Consider the following 20,503-nt stretch of genomic DNA (forward strand, 5'->3'; position numbering starts at 1 on the left):
GTCAGGCTGTATAGCGGAGCACAGACTTAGTTGTGGCGTGTAGGAAGGAAGCTATATGTCAGGCTGTATAGCGGAGCACAGACTTAGTTGTGGCGTGTAGGAAGGAAGCTATATGTCAGGCTGTATAGCGGAGCACATTCTTAGTTGTGGCGTGTAGGAAGGAAGCTATATGTCAGGCTGTATAGCGGAGCACAGATTTAGTTGTGGCGTGTAGGAAGGAAGCTATATGTCAGGCTGTATAGCGGAGCACAGACTTAGTTGTGGCGTGTAGGATGGAAGCTATATGTCAGGCTGTATAGCGGAGCACATTCTTAGTTGTGGCATGTAGGAAGGAAGCTATATGTCAGGCTGTAGAGCGGAGCACAGACTTAGTTGTGGCGTGTAGGAAGGAAGCTATATGTCAGGCTGTATAGCGGAGCACAGACTTAGTTGTGGCGTGTAGGAAGGAAGCTATATGTCAGGCTGTATAGCGGAGCACAGACTTAGTTGTGGCGTGTAGGAAGGAAGCTATATGTCAGGCTGTATAGCGGAACACAGACTTAGTTGTGGCGTGTAGGAAGGAAGCTATATGTCAGGCTGTATAGCGGAACACAGACTTAGTTGTGGCGTGTAGGAAGGAAGCTATATGTCAGGCTGTATAGCAGAGCACAGACTTAGTTGTGGCGTGTAGGAAGGAAGCTATATGTCAGGCTGTATAGCGGAACACAGACTTAGTTGTGGCGTGTAGGAAGGAAGCTATATGTCAGGCTGTATAGCAGAGCACAGACTTAGTTGTGGCGTGTAGGAAGGAAGCTATATGTCAGGCTGTATAGCGGAGCACAGACTTAGTTGTGGCGTGTAGGAAGGAAGCTATATGTCAGGCTGTATAGCGGAACACAGACTTAGTTGTGGCGTGTAGGAAGGAAGCTATATGTCAGGCTGTATAGCGGAGCACAGACTTAGTTGTGGCGTGTAGGAAGGAAGCTATATGTCAGGCTGTATAGCGGAGCACAGACTTAGTTGTGGCGTGTAGGAAGGAAGCTATATGTCAGGCTGTATAGCGGAGCACAGACTTAGTTGTGGCATGTAGGAAGGAAGCTATATGTCAGGCTGTATAGCGGAGCACAGACTTAGTTGTGGCGTGTAGGAAGGAAGCTATATGTCAGGCTGTATAGCGGAACACAGACTTAGTTGTGGCGTGTAGGAAGGAAGCTATATGTCAGGCTGTATAGCGGAGCACAGACTTAGTTGTGGCGTGTAGGAAGGAAGCTATATGTCAGGCTGTATAGCGGAGCACAGACTTAGTTGTGGCATGTAGGAAGGAAGCTATATGTCAGGCTGTATAGCGGAGCACAGACTTAGTTGTGGCGTGTTGGAAGGAAGCTATATGTCAGGCTGTATAGCGGAGCACAGACTTAGTTGTGGCGTGTAGGAAGGAAGCTATATATGTCAGGCTGTATAGCGGAGCACAGACTTAGTTGTGGCGTGTAGGAAGGAAGCTATATGTCAGGCTGTATAGCGGAGCACATTCTTAGTTGTGGCGTGTAGGAAGGAAGCTATATGTCAGGCTGTATAGCGGAGCACAGACTTAGTTGTGGCGTGTAGGAAGGAAGCTATATGTCAGGCTGTATAGCGGAGCACAGACTTAGTTGTGGCGTGTAGGATGGAAGCTATATGTCAGGCTGTATAGCGGAGCACAGACTTAGTTGTGGCGTGTAGGAAGGAAGCTATATGTCAGGCTGTATAGCGGAGCACATTCTTAGTTGTGGCGTGTAGGAAGGAAGCTATATGTCAGGCTGTATAGCGGAACACAGACTTAGTTGTGGCGTGTAGGAAGGAATCTATATGTCAGGCTGTATAGCGGAACACAGACTTAGTTGTGGCGTGTAGGAAGGAAGCTATATGTCAGGCTGTATAGCGGAGCACAGACTTAGTTGTGGCGTGTAGGAAGGAAGCTATATGTCAGGCTGTATAGCGGAGCACAGACTTAGTTGTGGCGTGTAGGAAGGAAGCTATATGTCAGGCTGTATAGCGGAGCACATTCTTAGTTGTGGCATGTAGGAAGGAAGCTATATGTCAGGCTGTATAGCGGAGCACATTCTTAGTTGTGGCGTGTAGGAAGGAAGCTATATATGTCAGGCTGTATAGCGGAGCACATTCTTAGTTGTGGCGTGTAGGAAGGAAGCTATATGTCAGGCTGTATAGCGGAGCACAGACTTAGTTGTGGCGTGTAGGAAGGAAGCTATATGTCAGGCTGTATAGCGGAGCACATTCTTAGTTGTGGCGTGTAGGAAGGAAGCTATATGTCAGGCTGTATAGCGGAGCACATTCTTAGTTGTGGCGTGTAGGAAGGAAGCTATATGTCAGGCTGTATAGCGGAGCACAGACTTAGTTGTGACGTGTAGGAAGGAAGCTATATGTCAGGCTGTATAGCGGAGCACAGATTTAGTTGTGGCGTGTAGGAAGGAAGCTATATGTCAGGCTGTATAGCGGAGCACAGACTTAGTTGTGGCGTGTAGGAAGGAAGCTATATGTCAGGCTGTATAGCGGAGCACATTCTTAGTTGTGGCGTGTAGGAAGGAAGCTATATGTCAGGCTGTATAGCGGAACACAGACTTAGTTGTGGCGTGTAGGAAGGAAGCTATATGTCAGGCTGTATAGCGGAACACAGACTTAGTTGTGGCGTGTAGGAAGGAAGCTATATGTCAGGCTGTATAGCGGAGCACATTCTTAGTTGTGGCGTGTAGGAAGGAAGCTATATGTCAGGCTGTATAGCGGAACACAGACTTAGTTGTGGCGTGTAGGAAGGAAGCTATATGTCAGGCTGTATAGCGGAGCACAGACTTAGTTGTGACGTGTAGGAAGGAAGCTATATGTCAGGCTGTATAGCGGAGCACAGACTTAGTTGTGGCGTGTAGGAAGGAAGCTATATGTCAGGCTGTATAGCGGAGCACATTCTTAGTTGTGGCGTGTAGGAAGGAAGCTATATGTCAGGCTGTATAGCGGAGCACATTCTTAGTTGTGGCGTGTAGGAAGGAAGCTATATGTCAGGCTGTATAGCGGAGCACAGACTTAGTTGTGGCGTGTAGGAAGGAAGCTATATGTCAGGCTGTATAGCGGAGCACAGACTTAGTTGTGGCGTGTAGGAAGGAAGCTATATGTCAGGCTGTATAGCGGAGCACAGACTTAGTTGTGGCGTGTAGGAAGGAAACTATATTTCAGGCTACATAGCGGAGCACAGACTTAGTTGTGGCGTGTAGGAAGGAAGCTATATGTCAGGCTGTATAGCGGAGCACAGACTTAGTTGTGACGTGTAGGAAGGAAGCTATATGTCATGCTGTATAGCGGAGCACAGACTTAGTTGTGGCGTGTAGGAAGGAAGCTATATGTCAGGCTGTATAGCGGAGCACAGACTTAGTTGTGGCATGTAGGAAGGAAGCTATATGTCAGGCTGTATAGCGGAGCACAGACTTAGTTGTGGCGTGTAGGAAGGAAGCTATATGTCAGGCTGTATAGCGGAGCACAGACTTAGTTGTGGCGTGTAGGAAGGAAGCTATATGTCAGGCTGTATAGCGGAGCACAGACTTAGTTGTGGCGTGTAGGAAGGAAGCTATATGTCAGGCTGTATAGCGGAGCACAGACTTAGTTGTGGCGTGTAGGAAGGAAGCTATATGTCAGGCTTTATAGCGGAGCACAGACTTAGTTGTGGCGTGTAGGAAGGAAGCTATATCAGGCTTATAGCGGAGCACAGACTTAGTTGTGGCGTGTAGGAAGGAAGCTATATGTCAGGCTGTATAGCGGAGCACAGACTTAGTTGTGGCGTGTAGGAAGGAAGCTATATGTCAGGCTGTATAGCGGAGCACATTCTTAGTTGTGGCGTGTAGGAAGGAAGCTATATGTCAGGCTGTATAGCGGAGCACAGACTTAGTTGTGGCGTGTAGGAAGGAAGCTATATATCAGGCTGTATAGCGGAGCACAGACTTAGTTGTGGCGTGTAGGAAGGAAGCTATATGTCAGGCTGTATAGCGGAGCACATTCTTAGTTGTGGCGTGTAGGAAGGAAGCTATATGTCAGGCTGTATAGCGGAGCACAGACTTAGTTGTGGCGTGTAGGAAGGAAGCTATATGTCAGGCTGTATAGCGGAGCACAGACTTAGTTGTGGCGTGTAGGAAGGAAGCTATATGTCAGGCTGTATAGCGGAGCACAGACTTAGTTGTGGCGTGTAGGAAGGAAGCTATATGTCAGGCTGTATAGCGGAGCACAGACTTAGTTGTGGCGTGTAGGAAGGAAGCTATATGTCAGGCTGTATAGCGGAGCACAGACTTAGTTGTGGCGTGTAGGAAGGAAGCTATATGTCAGGCTGTATAGCGGAGCACAGACTTAGTTGTGGCGTGTAGGAAGGAAGCTATATCAGGCTTATAGCGGAGCACAGACTTAGTTGTGGCGTGTAGGAAGGAAGCTATATGTCAGGCTGTATAGCGGAGCACATTCTTAGTTGTGGCGTGTAGGAAGGAAGCTATATGTCAGGCTGTATAGCGGAGCACAGACTTAGTTGTGGCGTGTAGGAAGGAAGCTATATGTCAGGCTGTATAGCGGAGCACAGACTTAGTTGTGGCGTGTAGGAAGGAAGCTATATGTCAGGCTGTATAGCGGAGCACATTCTTAGTTGTGGCGTGTAGGAAGGAAGCTATATGTCAGGCTGTATAGCGGAGCACAGACTTAGTTGTGGCGTGTAGGAAGGAAGCTATATGTCAGGCTGTATAGCGGAGCACAGACTTAGTTGTGGCGTGTAGGAAGGAAGCTATATGTCAGGCTGTATAGCGGAGCACAGACTTAGTTGTGGCGTGTAGGAAGGAAGCTATATGTCAGGCTGTATAGCGGAGCACAGACTTAGTTGTGGCGTGTAGGAAGGAAGCTATATGTCAGGCTGTATAGCGGAGCACAGACTTAGTTGTGGCGTGTAGGAAGGAAGCTATATGTCAGGCTGTATAGCGGAGCACAGACTTAGTTGTGGCGTGTAGGAAGGAAGCTATATCAGGCTTATAGCGGAGCACAGACTTAGTTGTGGCGTGTAGGAAGGAAGCTATATGTCAGGCTGTATAGCGGAGCACAGACTTAGTTGTGGCGTGTAGGAAGGAAGCTATATGTCAGGCTGTATAGCGGAGCACATTCTTAGTTGTGGCGTGTAGGAAGGAAGCTATATGTCAGGCTGTATAGCGGAGCACAGACTTAGTTGTGGCGTGTAGGAAGGAAGCTATATGTCAGGCTGTATAGCGGAGCACAGACTTAGTTGTGGCGTGTAGGAAGGAAGCTATATGTCAGGCTGTATAGCGGAGCACATTCTTAGTTGTGGCGTGTAGGATGGAAGCTATATGTCAGGCTGTATAGCGGAGCACAGACTTAGTTGAGGCGTGTAGGAAGGAAGCTATATGTCAGGCTGTATAGCGGAACACAGACTTAGTTGAAGCGTGTAGGAAGGAAGCTATATGTCAGGCTGTATAGTGGAGCACAGACTTAGTTGTGGCGTGTAGGAAGGAAGCTATATGTCAGGCTGTATAGCGGAGCACATTCTTAGTTGTGGCGTGTAGGAAGGAAGCTATATGTCAGGCTGTATAGCGGAGCACAGACTTAGTTGTGGCGTGTAGGAAGGAAGCTATATGTCAGGCTGTATAGCGGAGCACATTCTTAGTTGTGGCGTGTAGGAAGGAAGCTATATGTCAGGCTGTATAGCGGAACACAGACTTAGTTGTGGCGTGTAGGAAGGAATCTATATGTCAGGCTGTATAGCGGAACACAGACTTAGTTGTGGCGTGTAGGAAGGAAGCTATATGTCAGGCTGTATAGCGGAGCACAGACTTAGTTGTGGCGTGTAGGAAGGAAGCTATATGTCAGGCTGTATAGCGGAGCACAGACTTAGTTGTGGCGTGTAGGAAGGAAGCTATATGTCAGGCTGTATAGCGGAGCACATTCTTAGTTGTGGCGTGTAGGAAGGAAGCTATATGTCAGGCTGTATAGCGGAGCACAGACTTAGTTGTGACGTGTAGGAAGGAAGCTATATGTCAGGCTGTATAGCGGAGCACATTCTTAGTTGTGGCGTGTAGGAAGGAAGCTATATGTCAGGCTGTATAGCGGAGCACAGACTTAGTTGTGGCGTGTAGGAAGGAAGCTATATGTCAGGCTGTATAGCGGAGCACATTCTTAGTTGTGGCGTGTAGGAAGGAAGCTATATGTCAGGCTGTATAGCGGAACACAGACTTAGTTGTGGCGTGTAGGAAGGAAGCTATATGTCAGGCTGTATAGCGGAGCACATTCTTAGTTGTGGCGTGTAGGAAGGAAGCTATATGTCAGGCTGTATAGCGGAACACAGACTTAGTTGTGGCGTGTAGGAAGGAAGCTATATGTCAGGCTGTATAGCGGAGCACAGACTTAGTTGTGACGTGTAGGAAGGAAGCTATATGTCAGGCTGTATAGCGGAGCACAGACTTAGTTGTGGCGTGTAGGAAGGAAGCTATATGTCAGGCTGTATAGCGGAGCACATTCTTAGTTGTGGCGTGTAGGAAGGAAGCTATATGTCAGGCTGTATAGCGGAGCACATTCTTAGTTGTGGCGTGTAGGAAGGAAGCTATATGTCAGGCTGTATAGCGGAGCACAGACTTAGTTGTGGCGTGTAGGAAGGAAGCTATATGTCAGGCTGTATAGCGGAGCACATTCTTAGTTGTGGCGTGTAGGAAGGAAGCTATATGTCAGGCTGTATAGCGGAGCACAGACTTAGTTGTGGCGTGTAGGAAGGAAGCTATATGTCAGGCTGTATAGCGGAGCACATTCTTAGTTGTGGCGTGTAGGAAGGAAGCTATATGTCAGGCTGTATAGCGGAACACAGACTTAGTTGTGGCGTGTAGGAAGGAAGCTATATGTCAGGCTGTATAGCGGAGCACATTCTTAGTTGTGGCGTGTAGGAAGGAAGCTATATGTCAGGCTGTATAGCGGAACACAGACTTAGTTGTGGCGTGTAGGAAGGAAGCTATATGTCAGGCTGTATAGCGGAGCACAGACTTAGTTGTGACGTGTAGGAAGGAAGCTATATGTCAGGCTGTATAGCGGAGCACAGACTTAGTTGTGGCGTGTAGGAAGGAAGCTATATGTCTGGCTGTATAGCGGAGCACATTCTTAGTTGTGGCGTGTAGGAAGGAAGCTATATGTCAGGCTGTATAGCGGAGCACATTCTTAGTTGTGGCGTGTAGGAAGGAAGCTATATGTCAGGCTGTATAGCGGAGCACAGACTTAGTTGTGGCGTGTAGGAAGGAAGCTATATGTCAGGCTGTATAGCGGAGCACAGACTTAGTTGTGGCGTGTAGGAAGGAAGCTATATGTCAGGCTGTATAGCGGAGCACAGACTTAGTTGTGGCGTGTAGGAAGGAAACTATATTTCAGGCTACATAGCGGAGCACAGACTTAGTTGTGGCGTGTAGGAAGGAAGCTATATGTCAGGCTGTATAGCGGAGCACAGACTTAGTTGTGACGTGTAGGAAGGAAGCTATATGTCATGCTGTATAGCGGAGCACAGACTTAGTTGTGGCGTGTAGGAAGGAAGCTATATGTCAGGCTGTATAGCGGAGCACATTCTTAGTTGTGGCGTGTAGGATGGAAGCTATATGTCAGGCTGTATAGCGGAGCACAGACTTAGTTGAGGCGTGTAGGAAGGAAGCTATATGTCAGGCTGTATAGCGGAACACAGACTTAGTTGAAGCGTGTAGGAAGGAAGCTATATGTCAGGCTGTATAGTGGAGCACAGACTTAGTTGTGGCGTGTAGGAAGGAAGCTATATGTCAGGCTGTATAGCGGAGCACATTCTTAGTTGTGGCGTGTAGGAAGGAAGCTATATGTCAGGCTGTATAGCGGAGCACAGACTTAGTTGTGGCGTGTAGGAAGGAAGCTATATGTCAGGCTGTATAGCGGAGCACATTCTTAGTTGTGGCGTGTAGGAAGGAAGCTATATGTCAGGCTGTATAGCGGAACACAGACTTAGTTGTGGCGTGTAGGAAGGAATCTATATGTCAGGCTGTATAGCGGAACACAGACTTAGTTGTGGCGTGTAGGAAGGAAGCTATATGTCAGGCTGTATAGCGGAGCACAGACTTAGTTGTGGCGTGTAGGAAGGAAGCTATATGTCAGGCTGTATAGCGGAGCACAGACTTAGTTGTGGCGTGTAGGAAGGAAGCTATATGTCAGGCTGTATAGCGGAGCACATTCTTAGTTGTGGCGTGTAGGAAGGAAGCTATATGTCAGGCTGTATAGCGGAGCACAGACTTAGTTGTGACGTGTAGGAAGGAAGCTATATGTCAGGCTGTATAGCGGAGCACAGATTTAGTTGTGGCGTGTAGGAAGGAAGCTATATGTCAGGCTGTATAGCGGAGCACAGACTTAGTTGTGGCGTGTAGGAAGGAAGCTATATGTCAGGCTGTATAGCGGAGCACATTCTTAGTTGTGGCGTGTAGGAAGGAAGCTATATGTCAGGCTGTATAGCGGAACACAGACTTAGTTGTGGCGTGTAGGAAGGAAGCTATATGTCAGGCTGTATAGCGGAGCACATTCTTAGTTGTGGCGTGTAGGAAGGAAGCTATATGTCAGGCTGTATAGCGGAACACAGACTTAGTTGTGACGTGTAGGAAGGAAGCTATATGTCAGGCTGTATAGCGGAGCACAGACTTAGTTGTGGCGTGTAGGAAGGAAGCTATATGTCAGGCTGTATAGCGGAGCACATTCTTAGTTGTGGCGTGTAGGAAGGAAGCTATATGTCAGGCTGTATAGCGGAGCACATTCTTAGTTGTGGCGTGTAGGAAGGAAGCTATATGTCAGGCTGTATAGCGGAGCACAGACTTAGTTGTGGCGTGTAGGAAGGAAGCTATATGTCAGGCTGTATAGCGGAGCACAGACTTAGTTGTGGCGTGTAGGAAGGAAGCTATATGTCAGGCTGTATAGCGGAGCACAGACTTAGTTGTGGCGTGTAGGAAGGAAACTATATTTCAGGCTACATAGCGGAGCACAGACTTAGTTGTGGCGTGTAGGAAGGAAGCTATATGTCAGGCTGTATAGCGGAGCACAGACTTAGTTGTGACGTGTAGGAAGGAAGCTATATGTCATGCTGTATAGCGGAGCACAGACTTAGTTGTGGCGTGTAGGAAGGAAGCTATATGTCAGGCTGTATAGCGGAGCACATTCTTAGTTGTGGCGTGTAGGATGGAAGCTATATGTCAGGCTGTATAGCGGAGCACAGACTTAGTTGAGGCGTGTAGGAAGGAAGCTATATGTCAGGCTGTATAGCGGAACACAGACTTAGTTGAGGCGTGTAGGAAGGAAGCTATATGTCAGGCTGTATAGTGGAGCACAGACTTAGTTGTGGCGTGTAGGAAGGAAGCTATATGTCAGGCTGTATAGCGGAGCACATTCTTAGTTGTGGCGTGTAGGAAGGAAGCTATATGTCAGGCTGTATAGCGGAGCACAGACTTAGTTGTGGCGTGTAGGAAGGAAGCTATATGTCAGGCTGTATAGCGGAGCACAGACTTAGTTGTGGCGTGTAGGAAGGAAGCTATATGTCAGGCTGTATAGCGGAGCACAGACTTAGTTGTGGCGTGTAGGAAGGAAGCTATATGTCAGGCTGTATAGCGGAGCACAGACTTAGTTGTGGCGTGTAGGAAGGAAGCTATATGTCAGGCTGTATAGCGGAGCACAGACTTAGTTGTGGCGTGTAGGAAGGAAGCTATATGTCAGGCTGTATAGCGGAGCACAGACTTAGTTGTGGCGTGTAGGAAGGAAGCTATATCAGGCTTATAGCGGAGCACAGACTTAGTTGAGGCGTGTAGGAAGGAAGCTATATGTCAGGCTGTATAGTGGAGCACAGACTTAGTTGTGGCGTGTAGGAAGGAAGCTATATGTCAGGCTGTATAGCGGAGCACAGACTTAGTTGTGGCGTGTAGGAAGGAAGCTATATGTCAGGCTGTATAGCGGAGCACAGACTTAGTTGTGGCGTGTAGGAAGGAAGCTATATGTCAGGCTGTATAGCGGAGCACATTCTTAGTTGTGGCGTGTAGGATGGAAGCTATATGTCAGGCTGTATAGCGGAGCACAGACTTAGTTGTGGCGTGTAGGAAGGAAGCTATATGTCAGGCTGTATAGCGGAACACAGACTTAGTTGAGGCGTGTAGGAAGGAAGCTATATGTCAGGCTGTATAGTGGAGCACAGACTTAGTTGTGGCGTGTAGGAAGGAAGCTATATGTCAGGCTGTATAGCGGAGCACATTCTTAGTTGTGGCGTGTAGGAAGGAAGCTATATGTCAGGCTGTATAGCGGAGCACAGACTTAGTTGTGGCGTGTAGGAAGGAAGCTATATGTCAGGCTGTATAGCGGAGCACAGACTTAGTTGTGGCGTGTAGGAAGGAAGCTATATGTCAGGCTGTATAGCGGAGCACAGACTTAGTTGTGGCGTGTAGGAAGGAAGCTATATGTCAGGCTGTATAGCGGAGCACAGACTTAGTTGTGGCGTGTAGGAAGGAAGCTATATGTCAGGCTGTATAGCGGAGCACAGACTTAGTTGTGGCGTGTAGGAAGGAAGCTATATGTCAGGCTGTATAGCGGAGCACAGACTTAGTTGTGGCGTGTAGGAAGTAAGCTATATCAGGCTTATAGCGGAGCACAGACTTAGTTGTGGCGTGTAGGAAGGAAGCTATATGTCAGGCTGTATAGCGGAGCACAGACTTAGTTGTGGCGTGTAGGAAGGAAGCTATATGTCAGGCTGTATAGCGGAGCACATTCTTAGTTGTGGCGTGTAGGAAGGAAGCTATATGTCAGGCTGTATAGCGGAGCACAGACTTAGTTGTGGCGTGTAGGAAGGAAGCTATATGTCAGGCTGTATAGCGGAGCACAGACTTAGTTGTGGCGTGTAGGAAGGAAGCTATATGTCAGGCTGTATAGCGGAGCACATTCTTAGTTGTGGCGTGTAGGATGGAAGCTATATGTCAGGCTGTATAGCGGAGCACAGACTTAGTTGAGGCGTGTAGGAAGGAAGCTATATGTCAGGCTGTATAGCGGAACACAGACTTAGTTGAGGCGTGTAGGAAGGAAGCTATATGTCAGGCTGTATAGTGGAGCACAGACTTAGTTGTGGCGTGTAGGAAGGAAGCTATATGTCAGGCTGTATAGCGGAGCACATTCTTAGTTGTGGCGTGTAGGAAGGAAGCTATATGTCAGGCTGTATAGCGGAGCACAGACTTAGTTGTGGCGTGTAGGAAGGAAGCTATATGTCAGGCTGTATAGTGGAGCACAGACTTAGTTGTGGCGTGTAGGAAGGAAGCTATATGTCAGGCTGTATAGCGGAGCACAGACTTAGTTGTGGCGTGTAGGAAGGAAGCTATATGTCAGGCTGTATAGCGGAACACAGACTTAGTTGAGGCGTGTAGGAAGGAAGCTATATGTCAGGCTGTATAGCGGAACACAGACTTAGTTGAGGCGTGTAGGAAGGAAGCTATATGTCAGGCTGTATAGCGGAGCACAGACTTAGTTGTGGCGTGTAGGAAGGAAGCTATATGTCAGGCTGTATAGCGGAGCACATTCTTAGTTGTGGCGTGTAGGAAGGAAGCTATATGTCAGGCTGTATAGCGGAGCACAGACTTAGTTGTGGCGTGTAGGAAGGAAGCTATATGTCAGGCTGTATAGCGGAGCACAGACTTAGTTGTGGCGTGTAGGAAGGAAGCTATATGTCAGGCTGTATAGCGGAGCACAGACTTAGTTGTGGCGTGTAGGAAGGAAGCTATATGTCAGGCTGTATAGCGGAGCACAGACTTAGTTGTGGCGTGTAGGAAGGAAGCTATATGTCAGGCTGTATAGCGGAGCACAGACTTAGTTGTGGCGTGTAGGAAGGAAGCTATATGTCAGGCTGTATAGCGGAGCACAGACTTAGTTGTGGCGTGTAGGAAGGAAGCTATATGTCAGGCTGTATAGCGGAGCACAGACTTAGTTGTGGCGTGTAGGAAGGAAGCTATATGTCAGGCTGTATAGCGGAGCACAGACTTAGTTGTGGCGTGTAGGAAGGAAGCTATATGTCAGGCTGTATAGCGGAGCACAGACTTAGTTGTGGCGTGTAGGAAGGAAGCTATATGTCAGGCTGTATAGCGGAGCACAGACTTAGTTGTGGCGTGTAGGAAGGAAGCTATATGTCAGGCTGTATAGCGGAGCACATTCTTAGTTGTGGCGTGTAGGAAGGAAGCTATATGTCAGGCTGTATAGCGGAGCACAGACTTAGTTGTGGCGTGTAGGAAGGAAGCTATATGTCAGGCTGTATAGCGGAGCACAGACTTAGTTGTGGCGTGTAGGAAGGAAGCTATATGTCAGGCTGTATAGCGGAGCACAGAATTAGTTGTGGCGTGTAGGAAGGAAACTATATTTCAGGCTGTATAGCGGAGCACAGACTTAGTTGTGGCGTGTAGGAAGGAAGCTATATGTCAGGCTGTATAGCGGAGCACAGACTTAGTTGTGACGTGTAGGAAGGAAGCTATATGTCATGCTGTATAGCGGAGCACAGACTTAGTTGTGGCGTGTAGGAAGGAAGCTATATGTCAGGCTGTATAGCGGAGCACAGACTTAGTTGTGGCGTGTAGGAAGGAAGCTATATGTCAGGCTGTATAGCGGAGCACAGACTTAGTTGTGGCGTGTAGGAAGGAAGCTATATGTCAGGCTGTATAGCGGAGCACAGACTTAGTTGTGGCGTGTAGGAAGGAAGCTATATGTCAGGCTGTATAGCGGAGCACAGACTTAGTTGTGGCGTGTAGGAAGGAAGCTATATGTCAGGCTGTATAGCGGAGCACAGACTTAGTTGTGGCGTGTAGGAAGGAAGCTATATGTCAGGCTGTATAGCGGAGCACAGACTTAGTTGTGGCGTGTAGGAAGGAAGCTATATCAGGCTTATAGCGGAGCACAGACTTAGTTGTGGCATGTAGGAAGGAAGCTATATGTCAGGCTGTATAGCGGAGCACAGACTTAGTTGTGGCGTGTAGGAAGGAAGCTATATGTCAGGCTGTATAGCGGAGCACATTCTTAGTTGTGGCGTGTAGGAAGGAAGCTATATGTCAGGCTGTATAGCGGAGCACAGACTTAGTTGTGGCGTGTAGGAAGGAAGCTATATGTCAGGCTGTATAGCGGAGCACAGACTTAGTTGTGGCGTGTAGGAAGGAAGCTATATGTCAGGCTGTATAGCGGAGCACATTCTTAGTTGTGGCGTGTAGGATGGAAGCTATATGTCAGGCTGTATAGCGGAGCACAGACTTAGTTGAGGCGTGTAGGAAGGAAGCTATATGTCAGGCTGTATAGCGGAGCACATTCTTAGTTGTGGCGTGTAGGAAGGAAGCTATATGTCAGGCTGTATAGCGGAGCACAGACTTAGTTGTGGCGTGTAGGAAGGAAGCTATATGTCAGGCTGTATAGCGGAGCACAGACTTAGTTGTGGCGTGTAGGAAGGAAGCTATATGTCAGGCTGTATAGCGGAGCACAGACTTAGTTGTGGCGTGTAGGAAGGAAGCTATATGTCAGGCTGTATAGCGGAACACAGACTTAGTTGAGGCGTGTAGGAAGGAAGCTATATGTCAGGCTGTATAGCGGAACACAGACTTAGTTGAGGCGTGTAGGAAGGAAGCTATATGTCAGGCTGTATAGCGGAGCACAGACTTAGTTGTGGCGTGTAGGAAGGAAGCTATATGTCAGGCTGTATAGCGGAGCACATTCTTAGTTGTGGCGTGTAGGAAGGAAGCTATATGTCAGGCTGTATAGCGGAGCACAGACTTAGTTGTGGCGTGTAGGAAGGAAGCTATATGTCAGGCTGTATAGCGGAGCACAGACTTAGTTGTGGCGTGTAGGAAGGAAGCTATATGTCAGGCTGTATAGCGGAGCACAGACTTAGTTGTGGCGTGTAGGAAGGAAGCTATATGTCAGGCTGTATAGCGGAGCACAGACTTAGTTGTGGCGTGTAGGAAGGAAGCTATATGTCAGGCTGTATAGCGGAGCACAGACTTAGTTGTGGCGTGTAGGAAGGAAGCTATATGTCAGGCTGTATAGCGGAGCACAGACTTAGTTGTGGCGTGTAGGAAGGAAGCTATATGTCAGGCTGTATAGCGGAGCACAGACTTAGTTGTGGCGTGTAGGAAGGAAGCTATATGTCAGGCTGTATAGCGGAGCACAGACTTAGTTGTGGCGTGTAGGAAGGAAGCTATATGTCAGGCTGTATAGCGGAGCACATTCTTAGTTGTGGCGTGTAGGAAGGAAGCTATATGTCAGGCTGTATAGCGGAGCACAGACTTAGTTGTGGCGTGTAGGAAGGAAGCTATATGTCAGGCTGTATAGCGGAGCACAGACTTAGTTGTGGCGTGTAGGAAGGAAGCTATATGTCAGGCTGTATAGCGGAGCACAGACTTAGTTGTGGCGTGTAGGAAGGAAGCTATATGTCAGGCTGTATAGCGGAGCACAGACTTAGTTGTGGCGTGTAGGAAGGAAGCTATATGTCAGGATGCATAGCGGAGCACAGACTTAGTTGTGGCGTGTAGGAAGGAAGCTATATGTCAGGCTGTATAGCGGAGCACAGATTTAGTTGTGGCGTGTAGGAAGGAAGCTATATGTCAGGCTGTATAGCGGAGCACAGACTTAGTTGTGGCGTGTAGGAAGGAAGCTATATGTCAGGCTGTATAGCGGAGCACAGACTTAGTTGTGGCGTGTAGGAAGGAAGCTATATGTCAGGCTGTATAGCGGAGCACAGACTTAGTTGTGGCGTGTAGGAAGGAAGCTATATGTCAGGCTGTATAGCGGAGCACAGACTTAGTTGTGGCGTGTAGGAAGGAAGCTATATGTCAGGCTGTATAGCGGAGCACATTCTTAGTTGTGGCGTGTAGGAAGGAAGCTATATGTCAGGCTGTATAGCGGAGCACAGACTTAGTTGTGGCGTGTAGGAAGGAAGCTATATATGTCAGGCTGTATAGCGGAGCACAGACTTAGTTGTGGCGTGTAGGAAGGAAGCTATATGTCAGGCTGTATAGCGGAGCACATTCTTAGTTGTGGCGTGTAGGAAGGAAGCTATATGTCAGGCTGTATAGCGGAGCACAGACTTAGTTGTTGCGTGTAGGAAGGAAGCTATATGTCAGGCTGTATAGCGGAGCACAGACTTAGTTGTTGCGTGTAGGAAGGAAGCTATATGTCAGGCTGTATAGCGGAGCACAGACTTAGTTGTGGCGTGTAGGAAGGAAGCTATATATGTCAGGCTGTATAGCGGAGCACAGACTTAGTTGTGGCGTGTAGGAAGGAAGCTATATGTCAGGCTGTATAGCGGAGCACATTCTTAGTTGTGGCGTGTAGGAAGGAAGCTATATGTCAGGCTGTATAGCGGAGCACAGACTTAGTTGTTGCGTGTAGGAAGGAAGCTATATGTCAGGCTGTATAGCGGAGCACAGACTTAGTTGGTCATTGAGTGAAAATAGAAGTAAATGAATCCATATCACCAAATATGCTCCATGCACACGTATGCGCCGCCAGCCGTGCACAATCCAGCCACTGCATAAAATGGTAAGAGGCTCGGTCCCGGCAGCACTCCAAGCAGGGCTGACGGAACATACTTGATACTTGAAGACAATGCAGCCACATACGGGCGAAATCCCCAACACTTGAACTACAGGGGCCGTGTTCCTATCTATGGGCCTTTCCCTGCAGCAACCACAAGCTGAAAGGGGAGTCGGGGGCCTAGCTGGGGCCTAAGGGGGTCTCTAGCCTAGTGCAGGAGTCACTGATGCCCTGCACACGCACACCCTACCCTTGTCCTGTCCCAGCTCCAACTGGCGTGGCTGCAGCGCGTGAAAATGAATCTATATCCCTCTGTAGGGGAAGCTGCATCCCTATTGGCTGTTGCACAACATGTGGTGCCTTGCCCCATAGCCTTCTGGGGGCTGTAGTCCCTCTGGAGCCCTATCTAACTAATGGCTTCTTCGCGCACCTAGTCCTGCTCATGTGCGGCATCTTGCGCATGCGCAATCGCTCCCAAGATGGCGGCGACCTGCAAGGGGAACCGCCGGTAGCCTCCAGCGACCCAGTCGCCTGCGCAACCTTCCCGACACCGCCGGAACCTGCCCCATCCTCTGCTGCCTAGTGCACCCGCTCCAGGAGGGTTACATAATATGTTATTCTCTGCAGGGTTTCCTGGGCAGGCGCTTCATCCCAGGGACAGGATTTAGCATGTTTATATGAATGCAGTTCTGGTATTAGTTTTTTGCCACAAGAAAAGTTCTCCGCGTAGTTCAGTTCTGTGTATCCTGATGATCATTCCTGCGCATGCGCTTTCAGAGCAGCAGCTGATGATCATTCCTGCGCATGCGCTGTCAGAGCTGCAGCTGATGATCATTCCTGCGCATGCGCTTTCAGAGCTGCAGCTGATGATCATTCCTGCGCATGCGCTTTCAGAGCTGCAGCTGATGATCATTCCTGCGTATGCGCTTTCAGAGCTGCAGCTGATGATCATTCCTGCGCATGCGCTTTCAGAGCTGCAGCTGATGATCATTCCTGCGCATGCGCTTTCAGACCTGCAGCTGATGATCATTCCTGCGCATGCTCTTTCAGACCTGCAGGTCGTTGCTTTCAGTGGGAACTATTAGTTCCCAGTGTCTGTGTTAGGGCGTCTTTTCCCATTTTAATTGCATTTATGTCAGCAGTTAGTTCATCATTAGATCTGATTTATGTCTCCTACATTATATGTTTATATTTGTGGGTTTTGTTGGTTTATATATTATGAGGTTTTCGGGGGGTCTCCGCTTTGGTCTTAATCTGTCTTTTTTATCATATTTCTCTCGTTTTGAATGTTGGTCTTTAATACATTTTTTGTATATTCATTGTTTATCAGAGTGCTTTATGTGGGGTTTCTTCTTTGTGTGTGTGTGTGTGTGTATATATTTTATATATACACGCCTCACAATTTATATATACACTCCCCCCATTTATATATACACTCCCCCCATTTATATATACACTCCCCCCATTTATATATACACTCCCCCCATTTATATATACACTTCCCCCATTTATATATACACTCCCCCCATTTATATATACACTCCCCCCATTTATATATACACTCCCCCCATTTATATATACACTCCCCCCATTTATATATACACTCCCCCCATTTATATATACACTTCCCCCACTTATATACACACTCCCCCCATTTATATATACACTCCCCCCATTTATATATACACTCCCCCCATTTATATATACACTCCCCCCATTTATATATACACTCCCCCCATTTATATATACACTCCCCCCATTTATATATACACTCCCCCCATTTATATATACACTCCCCCCATTTATATATACACTTCCCCCACTTATATATACACTCCCCCCATTTATATATGCACTCTCCCCATTTATCCCCTCAGGTGCTTAATGGCTTAGTTCAGACCACGGGATGGCCCAGTGTGGTGACCTGTATCGGGAACTGGTTCGGGAAAGGAAGGTGAGGGGGTGAGGAAGCACCTGTCAGAGACCCCTGTGCAAGAGCATAGAGGGGAACCTGTATGAGACCTCCAAAGGACGAGAGAGGGAGGCCTGGCTGTGACTCCCGAGAGAGAGAAAGGAGTGGACGATATCGATCAGAGACCTCCCGAGAGTGAGGTTTCTCATCATGGGGGTCTTTCTGTTTAGAACTCTCACACGTCGGAGGTATCTCTCTCTTCCTCTCACACATTGGTGGTATCTCTCTCTTCCTCTCACACATTGGTGGTATCTCTCTCTTCCTCTCACACATTGGTGGTATCTCTCTCTTCCTCTCACACATTGGTGGTATCTCTCTCTTCCTCTCACACATTGGTGGTATCTCTCTCTTCCTCTCACACATTGGTGGTATCTCTCTCTTCCTCTCACACATTGGTGGTATCTCTCTCTTCCTCTCACACATCGGTGGTATCTCTCTCTTCCTCTCACATGTCTTGGGCATCTCTCTCCCCTCCTCACACGTCAGTGGCATCTTTCTCTTCCTCTCACACGTCGGAGGTATCTCTCTCTCTTCGTCTCACAGATCGGTGGTATCTCTCTTCCTCTCACACGTTGGTGGTATCTCTCTCTCCCTCACACACATTGGTGGTATCTCTCTCTTCCTCACACACATCGGTGGTATCTCTCTCTTCCTCACACATCGGTGGTATCTCTCTCTTTCTCTCACACGTCGGTGGTATCTCTCTCTTCCTCACACATCGGTGGCATCTCTGTCTTCCTCTCACATGTCTTGGGCATCTCTCTCCCCTCCTCACACGTCAGTGGCATCTTTCTCTTCCTCTCACACGTCGGAGGTATCTCTCTCTCTTCGTCTCACAGATCGGTGGTATCTCTCTCTTCCTCTCACATGTTGGTGACATCTCTGTCTTCCTCCCACATGTCGGTGACATCTCTCTCTCTTTTCCTCTCACACATCAGTGGCATCTCTCTCTTCCTCTCACATGTCGGTGACATCTCTGTCTTCCTCTCACATGTCGGTGACATCTCTGTCTTCCTCTCACATGTCGGTGACATCCCTCTCTTCCTCTCACACGTCGGTGGTATCTCTGTCTTCCTCTCACATGTTGGTGACATCTCTCTCTTCCTCTCACATGTCTGTGGCATCTCTGTATTCCTCTCACACGTCGGTGGCATCTCTGTCTTCCTCTCACACGTCAGTGGTATCTCTCTCTCTTCCTCTCACATGTCGGTGACATCTCTGTCTTCCTCTCACATGTCGGTGACATCTCTGTCTTCCTCTCACATGTCGGTGGCTTCTCTGTATTCCTCTCACACACCGGTGGCATCCATGTCTTCCTCTCACATGTTGGTGACATCTCTCTCTTCCTCTCACATGTCTGTGGCATTTCTCTCTTCCTCTCACACATCAGTGGCATCTCTGTCTTCCTCTCACATGTCGGTGACATCTCTGTCTTCCTGTCACATGTCGGTGACATCTCTGTCTTCCTCTCACATGTCGGTGACATCTCTGTCTTCCTCTCACATGTCTGTGGCATCTGTCTCTTCCTCACACACATTGGTGACATCTCTCTTTTCCTCTCACACATCGGTGGTATCCCTCTCTTCCTCTCACACATTGGTAGCATCTCTGTATTCCTCTCACACATCGGTGGCATCACTGTCTTCCTCTCACACGTCGGTGGCATCTCTGTCTTCCTCTCACATGTTGGTGACATCTCTCTCTTCCTCTCACATGTCTGTGGCATCTGTCTCTTCCTCACACACATTGGTGACATTTCTCTTTTCCTCTCACACGTCGGTGGTATCTCTCTTCCTCTCACATGTTGGTGACATCACTCTCTTCCTCTCACACGTCGGTGGTATCTCTGTCTTCCTCTCACATGTCGGTGACATCTCTGTCTTCCTCTCACATGTCGGTGACACCTCTGTCTTCCTCTCACATGTCGGTGACATCTCTCCCTTCCTCTCACATGTTGGTGACATCTCTCCCTTCCTCTCACACGTCAGTGGCATCTCTCTCTTCCTCTCACACATCAGTGGTATCTCTCTCTGTAGCAGGGTTTTTGTGTGAGGTTATACAACATTATATCTCTAGGTTTTTCTGTGTGGCTCGTGTGCTTGGGCCACTATCAGAGGTTGAGTAGGTAGCATACAATGAGTCAGGGACTAGCCTTTGTGTGGGGTCAGGAACAATGGTGAGGTGGGGAACGGCGAGTCTGCCTGCTGGATAGGTACATACTCCAAAATTAGAGCATTGTTCTCTCCCCAACAGCCTGACGTCTACCCCTGTGGGAGGTGTAGAGCTGTAATTGAGATCCGTGGCCTGGGTCCTAACCCAGTCGTCTTGATTCCCATTGGTCAGTTCCAATTTTGCCTGATTCCAAAGCTACGCCCTGGTCCATCTGGCTGAGCCTCCAGCTCCTGAGTGGCTCAGCGGAGGAAAGGTCTGCAACAATTGATTTCAGATGGAGGCTGAGATCCTATACAAGCCGATACCCATCAGGGCTTCACAGTTCTTCATGGTTGGTCTCGGTGTCTAGAGGCCAACTGCAAAAGGGAACTATGGGCCAGAGGCGGTTATCCCGAGTTAATGGGATAGACAAACTGATGGATCCAGGATAAGCTAACTCCAGCAGTGCCACACACCACGAGTTTGAGCTTTGTTTTGTACTGTGTTGCTCCATGTTGGCTCTGGCTAAAATAAACCTTCGTTTATTTAACCATCTCTATCTGCCTTGTGTTTGCGATCCCTGTGTAAAGTCTGGTCTCTCTAATTGCTGGGGTGTCTCTCTCTCTCTTTCTAGGAGGGGTCTCATCATGGGAGTGTGGAACTCTCACACATCAGTGGGTAACATCCTGGGCTCGCTCATCGCTGGGTACTGGGTTTCCTCATGCTGGGGAATGTCCTTCATCATCCCTGGGATCATTATCTCTGTGATGGGCGTCATCTGCTTCCTCTTCCTCATAGAGCGTGAGTTACACA

The 20,503-nt window shown here is 48.4% G+C and overlaps 1 protein-coding gene across 4 annotated transcripts in view; it reads left to right on the plus strand.

Annotated features, from left to right (window-relative positions):
* LOC142473313 (glucose-6-phosphate exchanger SLC37A1-like) overlaps positions 1 to 20,503 on the plus strand; it is a 181,407-nt gene that overhangs the window by 109,113 nt on the left and 51,791 nt on the right. For all 4 annotated transcript variants that reach the window (XM_075580513.1, XM_075580511.1, XM_075580510.1 and 1 more), the window contains 2 exons: positions 17,445 to 17,521; positions 20,325 to 20,491. In XM_075580513.1, the coding sequence (XP_075436628.1) occupies positions 17,445 to 17,521; positions 20,325 to 20,491 (244 nt within the window). The remainder of the gene's footprint in view (positions 1 to 17,444; positions 17,522 to 20,324; positions 20,492 to 20,503) is intronic.

This window comes from Ascaphus truei, assembly GCF_040206685.1.
Source record: "Ascaphus truei isolate aAscTru1 chromosome 3 unlocalized genomic scaffold, aAscTru1.hap1 SUPER_3_unloc_1, whole genome shotgun sequence".
Lineage (NCBI taxonomy): Eukaryota > Metazoa > Chordata > Amphibia > Anura > Ascaphidae > Ascaphus > Ascaphus truei.